Source organism: Eschrichtius robustus, chromosome 13 (assembly GCF_028021215.1).
Source record: "Eschrichtius robustus isolate mEscRob2 chromosome 13, mEscRob2.pri, whole genome shotgun sequence".
Taxonomy (NCBI): Eukaryota; Metazoa; Chordata; class Mammalia; order Artiodactyla; family Eschrichtiidae; genus Eschrichtius; species Eschrichtius robustus.
The window spans coordinates 47,941,890-47,958,450 of record NC_090836.1 but is presented as its reverse complement, the minus strand read 5'-3'; the positions used below and the strand labels follow the sequence as shown (position 1 = coordinate 47,958,450).

The window sequence follows — 16,561 nt, the reverse complement described above, 5'->3', positions numbered from 1 at the left end:
CTCGCATCCCTGGATCCAGGACTCTGTGCAGCGACTGCAGCCCCACCCCATGGAGAGAACTGGTGACGGGAGCTGGTGTGGGGACCAGTGAACATACAGGTGAAAGCCATTTTCAGTTGTGTCTCTGCAATGCTGTGCGCATGGAGGAACGGGGCACCAAGGGTCTGTGTGCAGACACCCAGACTCACTTCATGAACCCCAGAGGCTCTCAGCTTCATTTTATTAGTTACATTAAGTAAGGGGGCTCAGGGACCCTGGCCCTCCTCACACACATGCTGTTGGGACCCTGCACACTCCACGTGACCGGGTCAGACCCACACTGTGCAAGTCTTTGGACCAGTGAGCTCCTGGAAAAGGGAACGACATGTCAGAAGTAGATTAGGTGCCCCCCTCCCTCACCCCAAATTTGGCAGTCCTCTCAGGGGTACACTGCCTGCTTTGGAAGCTTAATTCCTCAGTTCTTCACCCACAGCTGGGCCCAGTCTCCCTGGTTTAGTCTTATATAGACTAATCACTTCATCCCCACCCCTTTCCTTCATCTCCCTCTTCAGCCCCCTTCACAAATCCCTCTGCCTGGATCTTCAGTCACTGACTCACACCTCCTTCGCCATAGCCCAGCACCTCCTGGCTTCCATTCCCGTTGCTATTGCCGCCTCACCAGTCTCTCCAGGGCATATGCAGCTGCATCCTGGACACTCACAAACAGCTGTTCTGGGGTCACTCTATCCAGGAGTCCTGCCTGGGTCAGTGTCCCCAGCACTGAGGCTGTGTGGAGAAGGGGTCAGGCTCTCAGGTCCTACGTCTACACCGTGTCCTCTTCCTTCCCCCCAAGCATCCAGTCACTCCCCAGTCTCCAGATCCCTCCATCCTCCACATCTCACCATTACACTGAGCCAGGAGAAGGTGGATCCCAGCATCTCGGCATCGGCTGGCCAGCTACGTGGGGTGGGGGGAGGGGGGAGAGCACGGGGTTAAATCCTATATCAGAGAGGATTCGTGGGACAAGGGGACTTTCTCCTTAACCTTCCCTCTCCCTCACCTGAACCACTTCTCTGGCCCCTGCAGCATCTGCAAAGGTGACACCACTGCAGTCTAGGACTACCACTCTGACAGGCTCAGCAACTAGGATGGCAGAAGGCAGGAGTACCCAGATGCCTCCATGGGTTGTGCCCAAATCTCCCTCATTGTCATCCCATCTCACCTGCATCAGGTGGGCCATCTGTCTTTGGGGCCTCCTGTGAGTAGAAAAGGGTAGTCACCATCTCTGAGACACAAGCACGAACATGCACCCCTTGAGCACAATGACCCCCCTCAGAACACCCACCTGCCTCCCACCCCCAAAGAAGCCATACTCCCCTTTGACCAAGTCCCTCACCTTGCCTCCTTCTCCAAGCCCCAGATGCCACTCCAGGATGCGGCGAAACCGCCCACGGGTCCCAAAGTAGAGCGGTGTTGGATAGCTCAGGATGCAGAGCCCTGGGACCTGGAGGAGCTAAGGGGTCAGAGGGTCAGTGAAACATCCAAGTCTAATCTTCCCTTCCTTCTTTGGCTGTGTCCCACCCACCTTGTGACTCTCTCTGAGTGGCCTGTAGAGCTCTGTCCCCTCAGCCAGTCCAAGTGCCAGGCACTGTACCCTGGGCAGGAAGCTGGAGTCAGATTCCCAGCCTGACCTGGCTGGAGAGTCACCCCAAGCACTCTTTTCTCTTCCCTCCTCTCATCTTGACTCCCCTCATCTCTACTCCCACCTCTGGGTGCGGCAGACCACAGTCATCATGGAGAAGACCACACCTACAGCCAGGCCCAGGTCCACACTCAGGGTCACGACAGCCACCCATGTGACCATCCACACAGCCTGCAGGACATGGATGGGAGCGAAATGACCAAAAGAAATGCCAGGCCATCACTGCCAGGGAAAGGGGTCCAGGGGCAGTGACTGCCGGGGCAAGTGATGGGGAGGGATGGCCCGGGAGAAAGTAGAAACAATGACAGAAGGAAGGAGTGGGATGGACCTAATAGGGGATACACACCAAGTGTAATGACCCCAGACCTTGAACCATCTGGGGAGTTACAAATATTCAGGTCTGAAGAGGTTTAAGTTCCACCCTTCACCTTGTCTCTGAGTAAAGGGATTAGGAGGTATACATGTTGGGGGTGGGTGGGTTGCAGAACTTAGGACTGGGACAATTAGCTTTGATCAAGGGCAGAGGCTGGGGATGCTGGTAAATGGGAGGGGGCGTCCGAGGGTAATGCTGCCATTTCTCACAAAGTCCACGCGGCTGATGCGCCATAGTTGTGGAAGTTCTCGCATCTGGAAGAACATCTGGCGCATGCTGGAGATGTTGATGCAGGCCAAGACAGCCTTGGGGCAGAGGAGGTAAGCTGACCACCCCAGTGTGCAGGGATGTCGCCACCCCTCCCAGCCACCCCTCCACCTCCTCTGCTGCTTACCTTGGGCAGATAGTAGAAGAAAGGCCCCAGCCACAGCAGCACAGACAGGACAACCATACAGGAGAAGAGGCCTGCCAGCTAGAGGGAAGGAGGGATGGAAGCAAGAAGGAAGGGAACCTCACCCACCCCCACGTGAGAGTTGGTCTCCCTGCCTACTCTGCCTCATCCTCCTTGGAAGTCTCCCTCCTCCCAAATCCCCTTCCACACTGATATTCTTCACCCCTCAACCCCCTTCTTGATATTCTGCCGCTCACACCTACCTTTCCCCTCCCCCAATTAAATGCCTGTCATTTGCTCGTCTGCCCCAAGATATAGTTCAACATCCCTATTTTTGTAGCCTACCTCCATCTTTTTTTGAAACTTTATTGGAGCATAGTTGATTTACAATGTTGTGTTAGTTTCAGCTGTACAGCAAAGTGAATCAGTCATACATATACATATATCCATTCTTTTTTAGATTCTTTTCCCATAGTCATTACAGAGTATTGAGTAGAGTCCCCTGTGCTATACAGTAGGTCCTTATTAGCTATCTATTTTATATATAGTAGTGTGTATATGTCAATCCCAATCTCCCAATTTATCCCTCCCCCACCAGCGTACCTTCATCTTAAAAGCCACTGTTGGATGACCCTAAAAGCAGGCTAATCACATGCTTAGGGCACCAACAAAGTACAGGAAACCAAAAATAGAAGGGAGAGACTTTGAAATGTGATATTTCTTTTTAAAAGAAAATGTCCTCACAAGGAAAAACACCAGAATTTTGTTTCTTAAATTTATTTTCCAGATTAGTATTGTTCTTATTTTGAACTACATATAGGGCACCATAAACTTTTTCAGTGCTTAGAGTCTACAAAGGTCTTAATGGACCTTTCTTCTCTTCTATACCTCCTACCCAGGTAATCCCATCTCCTCACTCACCTTCCCTCAGAGAATTCCATCCTTCTCTATAGAGCTGCCAACTGGGGATCTGCCAATCTTCCACTTGTTCCACCACCACCCAACCTGGATGCCCCTCCCCCCTTCTCCTCACCCAAGGACGTGCTCTTACCTGTGTGTTCCCACCAGCATCCACTAGTAGGCTGGTTGTGGCCAATGTGGCCGAGTTGGGAAAGCAAGAGAAGAGGGAGGAGATGAGGTTGGAGACACCATGTGCAAAGAGCTCCTGGAGGGATGCAGTGAGATGAAGAGGAGACAAAGGCATGGCTGGGAGGGGGGAATCCCATTAGGAGGTTGTCTCCTGAATGAGGTTGGGGTCCTCACTCAAAGTCACACCTGGTTAGAATCAATAGTGTAGCTGTACTTGTCTGCATAGATGGAGGCCAGGGAGGCAGACACTGCGAAGGTAACCAGTGCCATGGGCAACGAGTCGGCCAGAATCCTGGGCAGCTCAGCCAGGCTGGGGAGGAGAGGCTGGGGAAATCTAGAGAGAGAGGAATCCATGGTGAGGATGGGTTGGGTATAACAAGGATACGAGCAAGAGAGAGGAAATAGCATAGGGCAGGACAGGGGAAGGTGTTGGGTGGGAGAGTTGTGAGAAAAGAAAACTGGTGCCTTTTCATTCTCTCTTACCCTCCGGGCAGCAGTCCAACTATCTGGACGTTGTATCTTGTGTCCAGGGAAGAGGTGAAACAGAGCACGGAGGCCAGAAGCACCTGGGAAAGAGAGCAAATTAGAGCATGGGAGGAGATAGGCCCCTGGCAGACGCTAGAAGGAGCTCAATATGAGAGAGGATTGCAACGCAGGATTAGGTGGTTGCAGGAGCCCAGCAACTGGGGTAGCTGGGATGTTTTGGGGATGGGTGCCTAACAACTGGTTTAGAGTGAAGGAAAGTGGGGATGGGAAAGAAGAATGATGTATGCCTGGAGCTATGGAGAGAGATGGACGGGAGGAAGTAAGAGGGGGCTGCTATGAGGGATGGTGGCTATCAAGAGGTACAATCGAGCCATTCTAAGCAGGGAAGCTGGGTTATATCACGGGATATATGGGGTATCTGTGGAGACGAGGAGAGCCCGTTTAGTTGGGGAGAGAGAGAAATGTAGGTGGACGCGGGAAGGAGGATAAACCGTGAATTACAGTGCAGGACCGGTGAGGGGAGAGACGGGAGTGGAGGTGCCGTGGCGAGCGACACCGCAAGGGGGCGCTGTAAGGAGGAAGAAGGCTTTCTAAGACGCCTACAGCCAGCTTTTTGAGAGAAGGGGGGAGGTTTGGGTGGGGGATTCCCGAGGGTCAAAGTGTTCTGGGAAGAGGCCTGGAAAAGTACACATGTAAGCAGGACCTCTCATCTGTGACCTCTCTGCACTCCACGAGGGGGCGGCAGCGGCCAGTTCCTACAGGACGGGCAGGGTCTGTGCGGTGCACGGGGCTGGGACCCCATCCTCACCATGACGATTTCCCCTGGGATCGGGGTGGGCAGCCGGTCTCGGAACCTCACGTTCAATTCCTTGACGGGCACGAGCAGCGCCAGGCTGAGTGCCGAGACGGTCAGTTCGGCGGGACTGCTCCGCGGCAGCGCCGTCAGCACGGCGGCCAGCGTCTACGGGCAGGGGCAGTGAGCAGAGGGCCTGGGGCCAGGGTAGACTGCCCCCAGCGCGAACCCACCAGACTGAGGCGAGGCCTTCTATCCTGGCTCCCATCAGGGCTTCCACCTCCTCAGCGACCCTCATTCAGCCACGTGGTTCTGACCTTTTCTCCGCCCGTGCCACACACTATCCCTCCACTCGCCGCCCTTCCTTTCTTTACGGGTTTCCCTCTTCCCGGGACCGCTAGAAGCCTCTTCGCTCTTCTCCCACCCTCACCTTGAAGAGAGCGAAGCAGCCGATCTGACGCGGGAGGGGCAACCCCAAAAGGCTAGGCAGTTGGGACACGAGCACGTGCAGGGCGGCCCCACTGGTCAGCGCCTTGACTACAGGCTCCGACAAAAAGGTGGCCAGGACGCCGAGCTGCAGCGCGAACATTCCCAGCTGCGGGGGAGAAGATGCGCCATCACCACTAGAGAAGGAGCAGACCAGCCCCGGCGCAGTGCACCAGCTTGTCCGCGCACCTCTCCCGCCTAGACCGGTGCTGGAGACTTGTCCCTCCCTCCCCCCTGGCCCAATTCCCCGGGCCCCCAGCGTGGATTCCCTCAGGGTCCTCCCCCAAGGTCCTCCCTCACCATCAGTGCCCCGCTCCCGAAGGCCATGGCCGCAGCCGCACCAACCCGCTGAGCATCCAGCTGTTCCCTCTCGATGCCGCTCAGGTTCCCCTCGAGGGGTTCAGGCACCAGCCGCTCCACGGCCGAGCCCGTCATAAGGCTGAGTACCGCGAAAGTTCCTAGGGCCGGGGGACAAACGCAGAGGTCACCAGCTGTGCCACCTGGGGCGCGGCGACAGCCCAGGCTTCGCGCTCTCCGCCCAGGATGCTGCCGTCAGACGCCCTCTCCTAGAAGGCTTGCTGCTCAGGTGAAGACTCTGGGGCCAAGAGCTGGTGCAGCAGCTCGGAACCAGCGGTGAGGGGGGAAAGGAGGGAGCACCCGCCGGGAAAAAACTTCTCCCAACTGCGTCCCTGCCCCCTCCTGCAGACGCCCTGGGGACTGCCTGCTCCTTTGGGCGACAGCGTATCTCCTTTCCCCTCTTCCAAGTCGTAGAGACATTCATTTTAACCAAATTTCATGGAGAGGAAAAGTCCGAGTAAACTCCCGCCTCTTTGCACCCACTCAGCTCCCGCAGCGAGCACTGCCTAGGTCAGAGGTTCACAGCAGTGTAGCGGCAGAGGCGGAAGGGAAGGCAGGGGACGTGAAGACGGGAATAAGGGCGAGGGAGCTTATAAGAACGGAAGCCTCAAACCCCTGTCCTTTCCACCCCACAGAGGAGAGGAGTCACTGGGTCACTCACCGGTGGACAGGTGTCTCCCAGTACCCAACAAGGTGTAGATGAGGACGGGAAAGAAAGAAGTGTAGAGTCCGAACACTGGGGGCACAGAGGTCAGGAGAGCAAAAGCCATGCCTGGGGGAGTAGTGGAAGGAAAGGTCTCCGGTGTGTGGGTTAGGGGGCAGGGTGCCCAGCCTCCAGGACTGCCCTTCCCTTCCCGCACTCTTGGAGGCTGGCCCGGGGACTCTAAATCACGCCACATGAGGGAACTGAGGGGTTAACGGGCCTCGATGGGAGGTCGTGGGGCGGATAAGGTCAGAGATCTGTGTCGGCCGCGTCCTGGGGGGCAGGCGTCCGGCCTCTCTCCAGTTCCCTGAGCCGGACCGTGTCCAAGACTTCGCGCATAATTGCACAGATGAGGGGAGCTGGGGGTGGGGATCTGATGGAGCTCCACTGTCCTTACCCAGAACTTGGCCTCAGGTCCCTGTCGCCGAGCCCTCAAGCCACACTAACCCACCACTTCGCTACCGGTTCCCAGGCCCCGTGCCAACCCGAAGCCCTCTAGAGCTTGGGCCCCTGACAGGCTGCTGCTGGCGCCGCTCACCCTGGGGCACGTGCACGATGCCCACGGTCACTCCTGCCACCGCATCCCCGAGCAGCCAGGGCCGCCAGCGGTAGTGGGGCAGCCAACGCAGCGGGGGCAGCCGCGCCCGCAGCAGGCGCCACGCCCCCGGTCCGGAACAGGCGCGGGCCCGCCGCCTCCAAAGCCGGCGCAGCCGCGACCAGCGGGGCTCCGCGAGTAGCTCGGCCTCCTGCTCTGCGTCCCCGAAGAGCTGCTGAAACCGGGCCTCGGTAAGAGGTTCCCTGAACTTGGCGCCCAGGGGGGACTTAAGGTCGGAGGCCTCTCCCGGACCTGGGCAGGTGCTGGCACCGGGTAGCCCACTCATTTTGCCCTCAGCCACCTCCAACTCCGCCCAGTCTTAAATACCCCTCCGCCCGCGGGCCCCGGGTCCCGCCTCCGCGAAGCAGGGTCCAATCCCGTCCTGGAGGGCGCCCTCTCTTGGGGACCTTCTACAGTCAGGAGCCGGCTGCGCCTTGGGGAGGGGGTGTCTCTACGTTAGGCGTTTCCTCAGACATCCTTGGCCGGATCGCTCGCTCTGCAGCCTGCTATGGGGGGAGGGATGGCTGTGGAAAGGGGTAGGAGCCAGAGAGGTAGGGCAAAAGACAAACGCGCCCCATCACCCAACACCCACTATTTACCGCTCCTAGGTCTTTTGACTCCCGCCTTCTCGCTCCCGGTTCCTTTCCGCATCTGCACCTTGGGCGAAGACAGACGCTGACTCCTCTAGGGTTACTGGTCATTCCCAGGGCCGCTGCATTGCCCACAAGAAGGTTCAGCGGCGTTCCAACCTCCCTTTCCCCCCCCCCCCCAGACCCAAATCCTCATGGGGCGCAGCTTGTCCCCAGAAAGTGTAAGGGGCTCCATTGGCCTCAGCTGTCTCACCAACTATCTAGATGGGAAGCAGCTGCTATTGGATACGGATGGATAGAGAACCGCCCTGCCACACACACACCTCTCTGCTGGGAGTGGCTGGGCCTAAATTCCCAGTTCAGGGCCTCAGGGGGAACACTGAACAGACAGGGAACTTTGATTTTATTTCTCAGAAGCCAAAAACACTGAAGCACTGTTTATTACATACCAGTGCTATTCACAAAGTAGGCACTCAACAACACATATGTGGTTAAATTAAGCACAAAAGGGTCACCCACCCACCTCATGTACCCCTGTGGTCCCTAAAGAGATACAAAGGTTCTGAGCTCCAGAATTCTGTTTGCCCCATCCCCTCCTCCATTCACAAGAATCCTTAGCACCCCTCCCCAGTCCCTGACCCCAAAGCCCTGGGGGTGGGGTACAGTGAGGGTGGGTCTCCCCTCTTCAATTCCTCCTATTGTTCCCCAGAAGTCTTATCTGGGCTGTACGTCCTGTCCCCTCCACCTTAGAGGTCCCTCCCCCCATTGTGGCCAGAGAGACCTCAGGCCCACAGGGAGACTCCAGCTCCTCCTCACCCTCCCACCCCAGCAGTCTATTGTCTGCTGAGGAAGCTCAAGTACACGTGACTGGGCCCAGGGGACGGATGGACACAGTGGACACACCGATGCCCAAGGACCCAGGACAGGGCATCTGGACATGGATCTCTGCACATTTGGCTCTCTATCCCAGGGGCTGCCCCAGAAGTTGGGAGGGGTGAAGACCCCTTTGGGCTCTCCACTCTTGGGTCTGTGGCTTGAAGAAGAATCCCTTCCTGCTCAGTATGGATATGCCTTACAACCTCCCAGACAGCAAAAATAAGGATACCCAGAGCCAGAAGGGGCCACAGCCCCCAGCATCCTCTCCACCTCCCCGTGTTCCCTCAGCTGAACATGGTGGCCCCAGAAAGAAAGGTACATTGGGCATTCGGTGCTTTAGAATCTGGGTGTTGGGGGGAATGGTGGGAAGTCACCCCACAGTGGGCTTTCCAGTGGGGTCTAGAACAGAGACCAGAGGGGAGGGAAAGAGGGACTGGGTAAAGGGGAGGATACGTCAAGGTTCTGGGGTTTTCCAGTAGCCCTAAGCTCCAGGTCTAGACTGAGAGATGCTGCAACTGCAGGTGAGGGACAAAGATAATTACATCTTTTATCTTACATCCCACACCCTTCTCCTTTCACCAGACCCCTCCTCAAATAACTGATTTGAGGGGCCAGCTGATCTCTTCCATACCCCTTTACCCCACTTACCCCTACTTCAGCTTCCCCTTCCCTCTGCCAAGACAGCAGCTTTAGTGATATAACAAAACCTTTATTCTCAAAAAACAGAAAAAACAAAATCAAAAACAAAACCAATAGTTTCTGTCTGGCCCTTGCCCCAGCCCTCCTACCCACCCACATATCCTCCTTTTGGGGGGACCTGTGATGCATGCATAGGGGTGGGGGCTGAAGGAACCTGTGTTCCTTGAGCAGAAAGAAGTCTTTCTGAGTCTAGGTTCCCTCCTCCAACTTGACACTCCCAGCCTTGCCCACCCTCCAAATACACCAAGAGGGAGGAATTCTGGGGCGCTGCCAGAAGGATTGCCCTGCAGTTCCTGGGGGAACAGAGTGGCTGAGTCAGCACCACCCCCGTGGCCTTCACCAGTTATAGCTCATCTTCATCCAGCTTGGCAAGTCTGGCTTGGCAGGGAGCGGTGTTTGGAATTGGTGGAACTGGAGGAGAGTCATGAGGAGCCTGGGGGATGTCACTGGAGGCCTGAAGAGAGACTCAAGTCAGAGGATCAAAAAAGTTCAGGAATCCACCCTCACTCCTCTCTTGTCAGTGTAAGCCCCTAGTCAAGCCACCCCCTCTTGCCAGACATCTTAGATTATCTGAGACCATCAGCTTCTCCCAGGGTTAAACTGGAGTGGGGGAGGGCGAGAGATGGGAGGTAGGAAGGGGCAGACAAAAGGAAGGTGGTGGAAGAAAGGAATGATACGGGGGAAGGAGGTTTGGGGATCCTGGAACAAAAGAGGACCTCCCCATTCTGCCCTTACAACCAGGGAACTCCATTCCTCATACCTGTGTGTCCAGGGACGGGGGGACTCTGGCCACCTGCCCTTTGGGAAACAGCAGCAGGGAGGGAAGAGAGCCATTGATGGGTGTGTGTGTGCTGACCTGGGCCCGATCTCCAGGCCGAATTCTCCCGGGGCTCCCCACCCCAGGACCTCCTGGCCGTCCCAGGCTGTTGGTCTGGCTCTCCCGTCTCTGGTACTCAATGGGTGACTGCAGTGCTGGGGCAAACAAAGGGACAGAAGGAGGGTTACAGCAGAGACACGCCCTTTCCCAGGGGCTCTGCTCTCAAGAACTGTCGGCCAATGTAAGTCGCTTGAGGCTTTAGGGGATTCTGAGTTACTAAATCTTGAGCTAGTAGTGGAAAAGTGAGGATGAGGGATGGGGAGAAGCTGGGGTGAGGGCAGGGATTGGAGACTGGGCGGTGAGGGATTCAGGAGATCCAAGGACCAAGGGAGGATGTCGGGGAGGGAGGGTGAGAGCTTCACCATTGAGAAAGTCCCGCTGGCTTTCCAGGATCTGAGCCACTTGTTTGATCCAGGCCTGACTGACCGCAGGGTCTGCAGTCTGCAGGACATAGCGCTGGATCCCACCCTCTGGCCCTCTGGAGGTCAGTGCAAAGCGGCAAGGGTCGCCTTGGAGGTTCCCCTCCAGTCCCAGGCAGCTCACCTGGATTGGCAAATAAGAGGTAGCCCCCAAATTCTTCAGGCCCTCTCTGGTTCCTGTCCCCTCCAACAAATCCAAGAGGATCTGAGAGGCCTCCATCCTCTCAGAGGCCTCCCCTAGCCCAGTCAGACCTCTCCCTTGGGACACCCTCCCCACCTTGATGCTGCTTTTGTACACATATCCAGGCTGCGTTCCACCTCTCACTCCTCCTCCCAGGGCCTCGCTGAAGATGATGATTTGCTCAAAGAGGAAGACACGTCTCTCTCGACCTCGGGAAGAGAGCAGTCCCCCAGCCTCGGGCTCTGTGACCCAGAATGTGTCCTGGCCCAAGAGCTTCCCCTGAGCAGTCAATTTGCCCTGAAACCAAAGGAGAATGGCCTTTGACAAAAACAATAAGAGAAAAGGGGCAACTCTCTGCTCCTCCCTCCTTCCCCTGACACTCCCAACCAACCATCTCCTGTCAGCCCCAGGAGAGCACAGTTCCCTGTAAGGATCTCCTGAGTGCTCAGCCTGGGGCAGAAGAGCATTACTCCATCCCTGTACCTCAAACCCCCGCAGTCTCCCCAGGGTCATCATGTCATTACAGCGCTTGGGTACGAAGCACATGACCTCCACAGCTTGCTGGGACAAAAGTGAAAAGAAGAGCACTGTCATCATTGGGAAAGAGGCGTCTTCAGACCATGTTTCTATCGCCAACCAGCCTTCCCCTTCACCACCCATGGAGCTGGAGGAACCCAGGAGACTAAGAAGATGAGGTGTGTGTGGTGTGTCCTATGAGATCTGGGAGTACTCACCTCCAGCTCTTCAGTATCCATCCCAGCTCTACTATAATACTTGAGAAAATCCTAAGACACAGAGAAGAAATGCTCAGGGAGGTTATGAGAACATCCTCAAAAGCCCTCACATCCTCCCTTGAGGACACAGGTGAGGGCCCCCCGGAAGTCTGGGTGGGGAGCCTTAGGAACCCTGGGGAGACGAATGAGGAAAGGGCCATCCCAACCAGCTGTGCCCCCAGGGAACAGGTGGCCCTGACCTTGAGCAGCAGCTGGTATTTCATGATCCTCTGCACTGGTTTGATGAGGAGGTCGTTGAGCTGCAGGCGGTGCCCCAGCTGCTGCCGGAGCTCCTGGGGACAGGGACAGACGGGGTGGTTTTGCAGCCTGGAAAGCCTGCTCATGCTGATGATTCTGTCCCCCTTTCCCCAAGGTATCTCAGCCACTGACCTCAAAATAGCTGTCCCCAAATTCTGACACCACATGCTCTGACTTGGGCTTATTCTGACAGTACACCACGTACATATGCAGGCGGCGCTCCTAACAGGAGTAAAATTCAAGAAAGAGTAGAGTGAGTGAGGAGAGAGGGCACATCTCCAGAAAGTCCTGACCCACTCCCAAGCCCCTCCCCTCCTGGGCCCCACTCTCTCAAGCCTCACATGTTTGATGAATAGCTGAGCCAGCCAATCAGGATCCTTCAAACACCGCTGTAACTCCTGCAGGAAATAGCTGGAGGGGTAGGAAGGGAAAAGGCTGGTCAAATACCCCTACTCCAAGCAACTCAGAGCTGTCTGCCCTGGTAGTGTTCCCCACGAAGTCTCTCCAAACATTCCTCAGGCAACAATGGGCCCGTGGGTAGGATACAGAGACCACCAGACATATGCCCCTCCCCTCGCTCTCAGGGATCCATCACTCACTCTCGATGCCACTCGTAGATTTGCTGAATGTTCCCAAACACAATCCTGTCACGACCTCGAAGATTCTCGGGTACCCCCTGAGCAGCCATGGTGGCCATGTAACCCTGTGGGAAGGTTGGGTGGGAACATGAGTGTGTGGAGCCAGTCCTGGTGGGAACCTCCCCTCCCCAAGAAGTCCAGGATGTAGGGGAGACTGGGAAGGTGGGACAGAGGAGCAACAAGGCATCTCCTAACATTAGCCCTGGGGAGAGGGAAAGGGCTGGGCCAGGGCTGGGAAGGGAAAAGGGAGCTACCTCTACAATCTGCCCCAAGTCGTCCACGTACATTTTCTCTGTCTCTACCAGTTCACTCAGGACGTACCTGGGAAGAGAACAGGTTTAGCCACTTCCTCCCTCCTGGACTAGAAGCCCCTTCATTACCACAGCCAACCTCAGGGGAAATTCCAAGTCTCAAATCTAAAATGTGAGAGACAATCCTCTGGAAGTTGTGCGACTGCGGGGGTCAGGGATAGAGAGTGTGTGGACACTTACATACTCCTTTCCAGAGCCTTCTTCTGGTCCTCTTCACTCTCAGGGGCTTGGGACAAAGTCTCCTCTTCAGGTGGCTGTAAGGAAGAACATCCCAGAGTAAGCAAATGGATGCCTCTTGGGTGAGGGGAGCCACGTCAGACTCATTTCTTCATACCTGCGTCTTATCCCCAGGGCCCCCCAACAATGTGGTCAGCAGGGTCAGTTCTGGCAGCTCCTCTCCTGTGGCTAAAGCTGGTTCCAGCATCCAGTTCTGGGGGCCAGAGGTCAAGTCTCAAAGGTCAGGGACAGTAGCTGTGTCTCCCCAGTGACCAGTGGCCCCCCCGACCTGCCCTCTCCCAGCACCCTTCATGGATGTCCTACATGCTTCTCTGGTGCTCCCTCCTCACCTCATATGGTCCAGCCTGGCCACCTTCTGCCTCAGTTTCCACACTGAGACAATGTTTAGAATGATCCAACCATCTTCTCAGGCCACTGACTGGCCCTGGGGGTCCCGGGGAACAGGGACCAGAGCTGAGGCCAGAGCTGGGGCCAGAGGGAGCAGCCAGACCCGAGGCAGCTGAAGCCGAGATACTCCCCTCACTGCCAGCAATGGAATAGGATTCTAAGGGGGTGGGGTAGGGGGAGAAAGGGGGTGATAAATTTTGCTTCAGCTCCAGATTCAGGGTCCCTAGGGAGCTCCCAGAGTCTCTGCTCTGTGATGCTCAGCCCCTCTCCCTCAGGGCTCACTTTCTTGCCATCCTCATTGGAGTTGGCCAGGAGAGAAAATTTCACCAGGACACCCTTGGGAGGAAGGACAGAAAACACCTGGCTCCCTAGGCCTGGAACCCCCCAGTTACATGTGGGGGTTCCCCCATATCTGAGCATGGCACCAATATGGGGGTGAGGGCAGCCATCCGGGCAGACACTGGAAGCTGGGGGTGGCCATCTGCTCTCCTACAATGCTCCCCCTTGCAATGGGTACAGACCATTCTCTGAGAAGGGCGGTGGGGGGGGGGGGAGAAAAAGAGCTTAAGAGCCCATCTGCCACCCCCAGACCCCTCCTCCACCAAGTGCAGTAGTCACTATAAAAAGAAAAGACTTCTGCAGCCCACCTTCCCAGCACATGCACAAACCCAATAGAGGGGGCAAGTGAGGAGAGCTCATCGGTGTTATCCTTGGCCTGGGCTCAGGGACAGAGGAGCTGTGATTTGGGGAAAAGTCCCTGGTAGACCCTCCTCATCCCTCATTCCTCCATCCCCCTGTCGCTCTTCAGATGTGAAGTAGATTCTCAGCAAAAGGATTTGAGGGAAGATGTGGTCTAGGCACAAGGGGATTGTGCATACCCAGTTGAGAGGAGTCCCCTGCCCCTTCCCCAATTTCCTTAACTTTAACTGATAGAAATTTGAAGGCAAGAGGGGATCTTAGAGATCATCTATTAGGTCACTTTCCTGGAAAACACAGGTATAGTCTCCAGCCTCTAAATCCCTAGCGCCGGGACAGACACAAGTCCTGAACCCTCAGCCCGCCCCCCACTCAACACTGGGCCCTCGCGACCTTACACTCACCACGTCCCCCCCGGGCGAAGCAGCAGCCGCATTTTGCCAGCACTTTTCGGATCACGCGGGGACAGGCACAGCGACCCCCCTTTTGCCCCCCCCGCATGGCGCCCAGGCCCCCCCGCACCCCCCACCCGGGCGGGCCATGCAGGGGGAATCACGGGGGGCGGGGACGGCGCAGGGCGCACACCCCCCCTCCCTCCTACCCCGCTCCAGGCTGGGGGAGGGGGGGGAGGGAGGGAATGGGAAGGGGGGGTCCAGGGGTAGGCGGAAGTCTGGTCTGGAAAAGGGCTGGGGACTCTGCAGAGAGGGCGGCGCGGGGCCGGGCCGCCGAGCTGGGCGGGGAGGGTTTCCGGAACCCAGTCGGTGCGGGGCCCAGGGTCCAGATGTCCAGCGGGAAGGGGAGGGATGGTGGAGGAGGCTGGGCCGGGATGCGGCAGCCTCTCCAGCTCCGTCTCCGGCCTCCCGGATTGGGGGTGGTTCTAGGCCCGGGCAGGGGAGGAGGCGGGGGCCGACTCCCCGAGTCACTGGCGCTGCGCGGGTCCCGGCCGAGCGGCGAGCAGAATAACAGGCCCCGCCGCCGGGTCGCCGCGGGGAGGGGCCTCTGCGGCCCAGCTCCGCCTTCTCCCTCGCTTTCCCCCTTCAGCCAGTGCCGGGTTCCCGCCCCAATTCCCCCTCCCCCAGGCACCACCTTGTTCCCACTCCAAGTCCCCAGCGCCTCCGCCCCTCCTCTCTAGCCTGGGCTCCCCAGCCCCGGGTTCCCTCTCCCTCCCGCATCTCCGGCTCCGACTGCGGAGCACTGGGGTGGGGGTTAAGCCCGGCAGCGGGGTCTGCTAGGGTCGCCCCTCGGCCTCTGCGGCGGAGAAGGGCGCGGCGGATGGGGCCTTAGCCTGTGCGAAGAGGTCCTGGGGTTGGGACTGTGTCTAGCCGCGCAGGGGTGGACAAGGTCCCCCAGTAGCGGGTGCGTGAATGGGGAGCTCTTTGTGGGGAACACAGCCCGGGTACCGCCCTCTCGCCGGACCCTTCTTTCCTCCAGGGCCCGGGACTCCAGCTGAGGCTAATCACCAATTAAGGAGAAGTCCTGGAGACTCGGCTGGCGAGGGGCCAGGGGTGGGGCGCGGGGACACTACGCCAGCGGGGGCTCGGGACCCGCTGAGGTGGGGGACACACAGCAGGCTAGAGGGCGAGAAGAAGCGTGGAGGTCTCAGAGTTTATATGGGTCTCATGCAAATTAGATGCGAACCTTTATACTAATACGAGCAGCATATTTTTTAATTCGCCACTTTGCGCAGGATGGCAAACTGTGCCCCACCCCACCCCTAGCTTCTTACCGGGCAGCGGAGCCCAGGCGGGGACCTCGCGTTCGCGCTCCCCTCTCTGATTCCCCTCCATACAGTTAGATTCTGGCTCGGTCCCCCCCGGCCCTAGGGGGCTTCTCTTCGGGTGCTGCGGGGACAGAGTGATCGTAAGAAACCCGCCCTCCACGCCCAGCCTAGACCTCCCGCTTCCCCTTCTCCCTCCTGTCAAAATCCACTTTGTTATAAAAGGGTCGTCGCCAAGGCTGGGGTGGAGAGAGCAGTTTACCCAAGAACGTGCCTATGCTCCTCTTAATGGAACTTTTGGATTCCTGCGACTACCCCGAAGAATTCTTGTTTGCGGTAAATTGAGTTGTGGGGTGCAGCCATCCTGAAGCCCCCTAAAGACCCCCGACCCCACCGTGGTCCCCCTTTCTTACCCCCTCCTGCCCGGGTAGGGCGCATGCGCGGAGCATGCCCCCCATGACCCCCAGTATCCGGTCAGTGCGGCCAGGGGCGGGGCGGTCCGGGGGCTTCATGCTGGACCCCTACCCTCCTCCAAGTTTCAGAGCCGAGGGGACACGGAAGCTGGGGGGTCTGAGGCCAGCGTGCGTCCGGGGAGTTGCCGCCGCGGAATCCGCCCCCTGCCCGGCTCCGCCCCCACTCCCACCCCAGCCAAACTTTTCAAAAGGGGTAGGGTTGTTCCTTTCTCTGCAACCGTAGTTCAGCAACAAACAAACCCCTCTTAACCCTGACTCCGCTGTCGAATCACGATCCAAGGCTTCGCAGTTTTATCTTGGAGCCCACTAAGTACATGCCGTTTTCCCAGGCCCTCTGGAGGCAGAGAGCCTGGGGAGGCGCCCAGGGAGTTCCCGATTACCACCCCCTTCTCCCTCTCAGCAGGTCCAGCTCCTCACCCCACCCCCCATCCCCCACCCCGGCCCACAGAACAGAACGGGTGTGGCATAGAGAGTT

General features: G+C 57.6%; 3 protein-coding genes across 13 annotated transcripts; all 3 read right to left on the bottom strand.

Moving 5' to 3' along the window:
- Nucleotides 1–280: 280 nt before the first annotated feature.
- Nucleotides 281–1,843, bottom strand: LOC137775817 (solute carrier family 26 member 10-like). Its single transcript, XM_068561958.1, has 8 exons — nt 1,793–1,843; nt 1,565–1,708; nt 1,376–1,492; nt 1,202–1,235; nt 1,040–1,122; nt 882–936; nt 659–765; nt 281–347 (listed from the first exon to the last, which is right to left on the bottom strand). The coding sequence occupies exons 1-8, from the start codon at nt 1,841–1,843 to the stop codon at nt 309–311; spliced, it is 630 nt and encodes a 209-aa protein (XP_068418059.1). The 3' UTR covers nt 281–308.
- A 307-nt stretch (nt 1,844–2,150) lies between these two features.
- On the bottom strand, nt 2,151–3,718 carry LOC137775458 (putative solute carrier family 26 member 10P). Its single transcript, XM_068561358.1, has 3 exons — nt 3,497–3,718; nt 2,449–2,526; nt 2,151–2,359 (listed from the first exon to the last, which is right to left on the bottom strand). The coding sequence occupies exons 1-3, from the start codon at nt 3,647–3,649 to the stop codon at nt 2,195–2,197; spliced, it is 396 nt and encodes a 131-aa protein (XP_068417459.1). The 5' UTR covers nt 3,650–3,718; the 3' UTR covers nt 2,151–2,194.
- Nucleotides 3,719–5,728: 2,010 nt separating this feature from the next.
- Nucleotides 5,729–16,159, bottom strand: ARHGEF25 (Rho guanine nucleotide exchange factor 25). Of its 11 annotated transcripts, none has more exons than XM_068561350.1 (18): nt 16,027–16,159; nt 15,623–15,737; nt 13,143–13,357; nt 12,911–13,006; nt 12,757–12,830; nt 12,520–12,586; nt 12,227–12,330; nt 11,969–12,038; nt 11,760–11,849; nt 11,570–11,662; nt 11,331–11,381; nt 11,080–11,157; nt 10,693–10,893; nt 10,359–10,539; nt 9,880–10,091; nt 9,069–9,573; nt 7,554–7,611; nt 5,729–5,757 (listed from the first exon to the last, which is right to left on the bottom strand). In XM_068561350.1, the coding sequence occupies exons 1-16, from the start codon at nt 16,123–16,125 to the stop codon at nt 9,463–9,465; spliced, it is 1,857 nt and encodes a 618-aa protein (XP_068417451.1). In that variant the 5' UTR covers nt 16,126–16,159; the 3' UTR covers nt 5,729–5,757; nt 7,554–7,611; nt 9,069–9,462. The 11 variants fall into 11 exon arrangements, with proteins under 11 accessions (XP_068417451.1, XP_068417452.1, XP_068417446.1 ...); XM_068561351.1 differs by having other exon boundaries at nt 9,976–10,091; XM_068561345.1 differs by having other exon boundaries at nt 10,693–11,157.
- Nucleotides 16,160–16,561: the final 402 nt, after the last annotated feature.

Excerpts from the sequence above, each read along its gene's own strand:
- LOC137775817 (XM_068561958.1), bottom strand. The coding sequence starts at position 1,843 with ATGGTCACATGGGTGGCTGTCGTGACCCTGAGTGTGGACCTGGGCCTG. Across the intron at positions 1,123-1,201 it reads AGATGGCCCACCTGATGCAG|TTGCTGAGCCTGTCAGAGTG; the intron begins GTGAGATGGGAT and ends CTGCCATCCTAG. Across the intron at positions 937-1,039 it reads GGGCCAGAGAAGTGGTTCAG|CTGGCCAGCCGATGCCGAGA; the intron begins GTGAGGGAGAGG and ends CACCCCACGTAG.
- LOC137775458 (XM_068561358.1), bottom strand. The coding sequence starts at position 3,649 with ATGCCTTTGTCTCCTCTTCATCTCACTGCATCCCTCCAGGAGCTCTTT. Across the intron at positions 2,527-3,496 it reads ATGCTGGTGGGAACACACAG|CTGGCAGGCCTCTTCTCCTG; the intron begins GTAAGAGCACGT and ends CCTTCCCTCTAG. Across the intron at positions 2,360-2,448 it reads TCTTCTACTATCTGCCCAAG|GCTGTCTTGGCCTGCATCAA; the intron begins GTAAGCAGCAGA and ends CTCTGCCCCAAG.
- ARHGEF25 (XM_068561345.1), bottom strand. The coding sequence starts at position 16,125 with ATGAAGCCCCCGGACCGCCCCGCCCCTGGCCGCACTGACCGGATACTG. Across the intron at positions 15,738-16,026 it reads CCCTACCCGGGCAGGAGGGG|CACCCGAAGAGAAGCCCCCT; the intron begins GTAAGAAAGGGG and ends CTGTCCCCGCAG. Across the intron at positions 10,092-10,358 it reads CCAGCGGGACTTTCTCAATG|CACTGCAGTCACCCATTGAG; the intron begins GTGAAGCTCTCA and ends TGTTTGCCCCAG.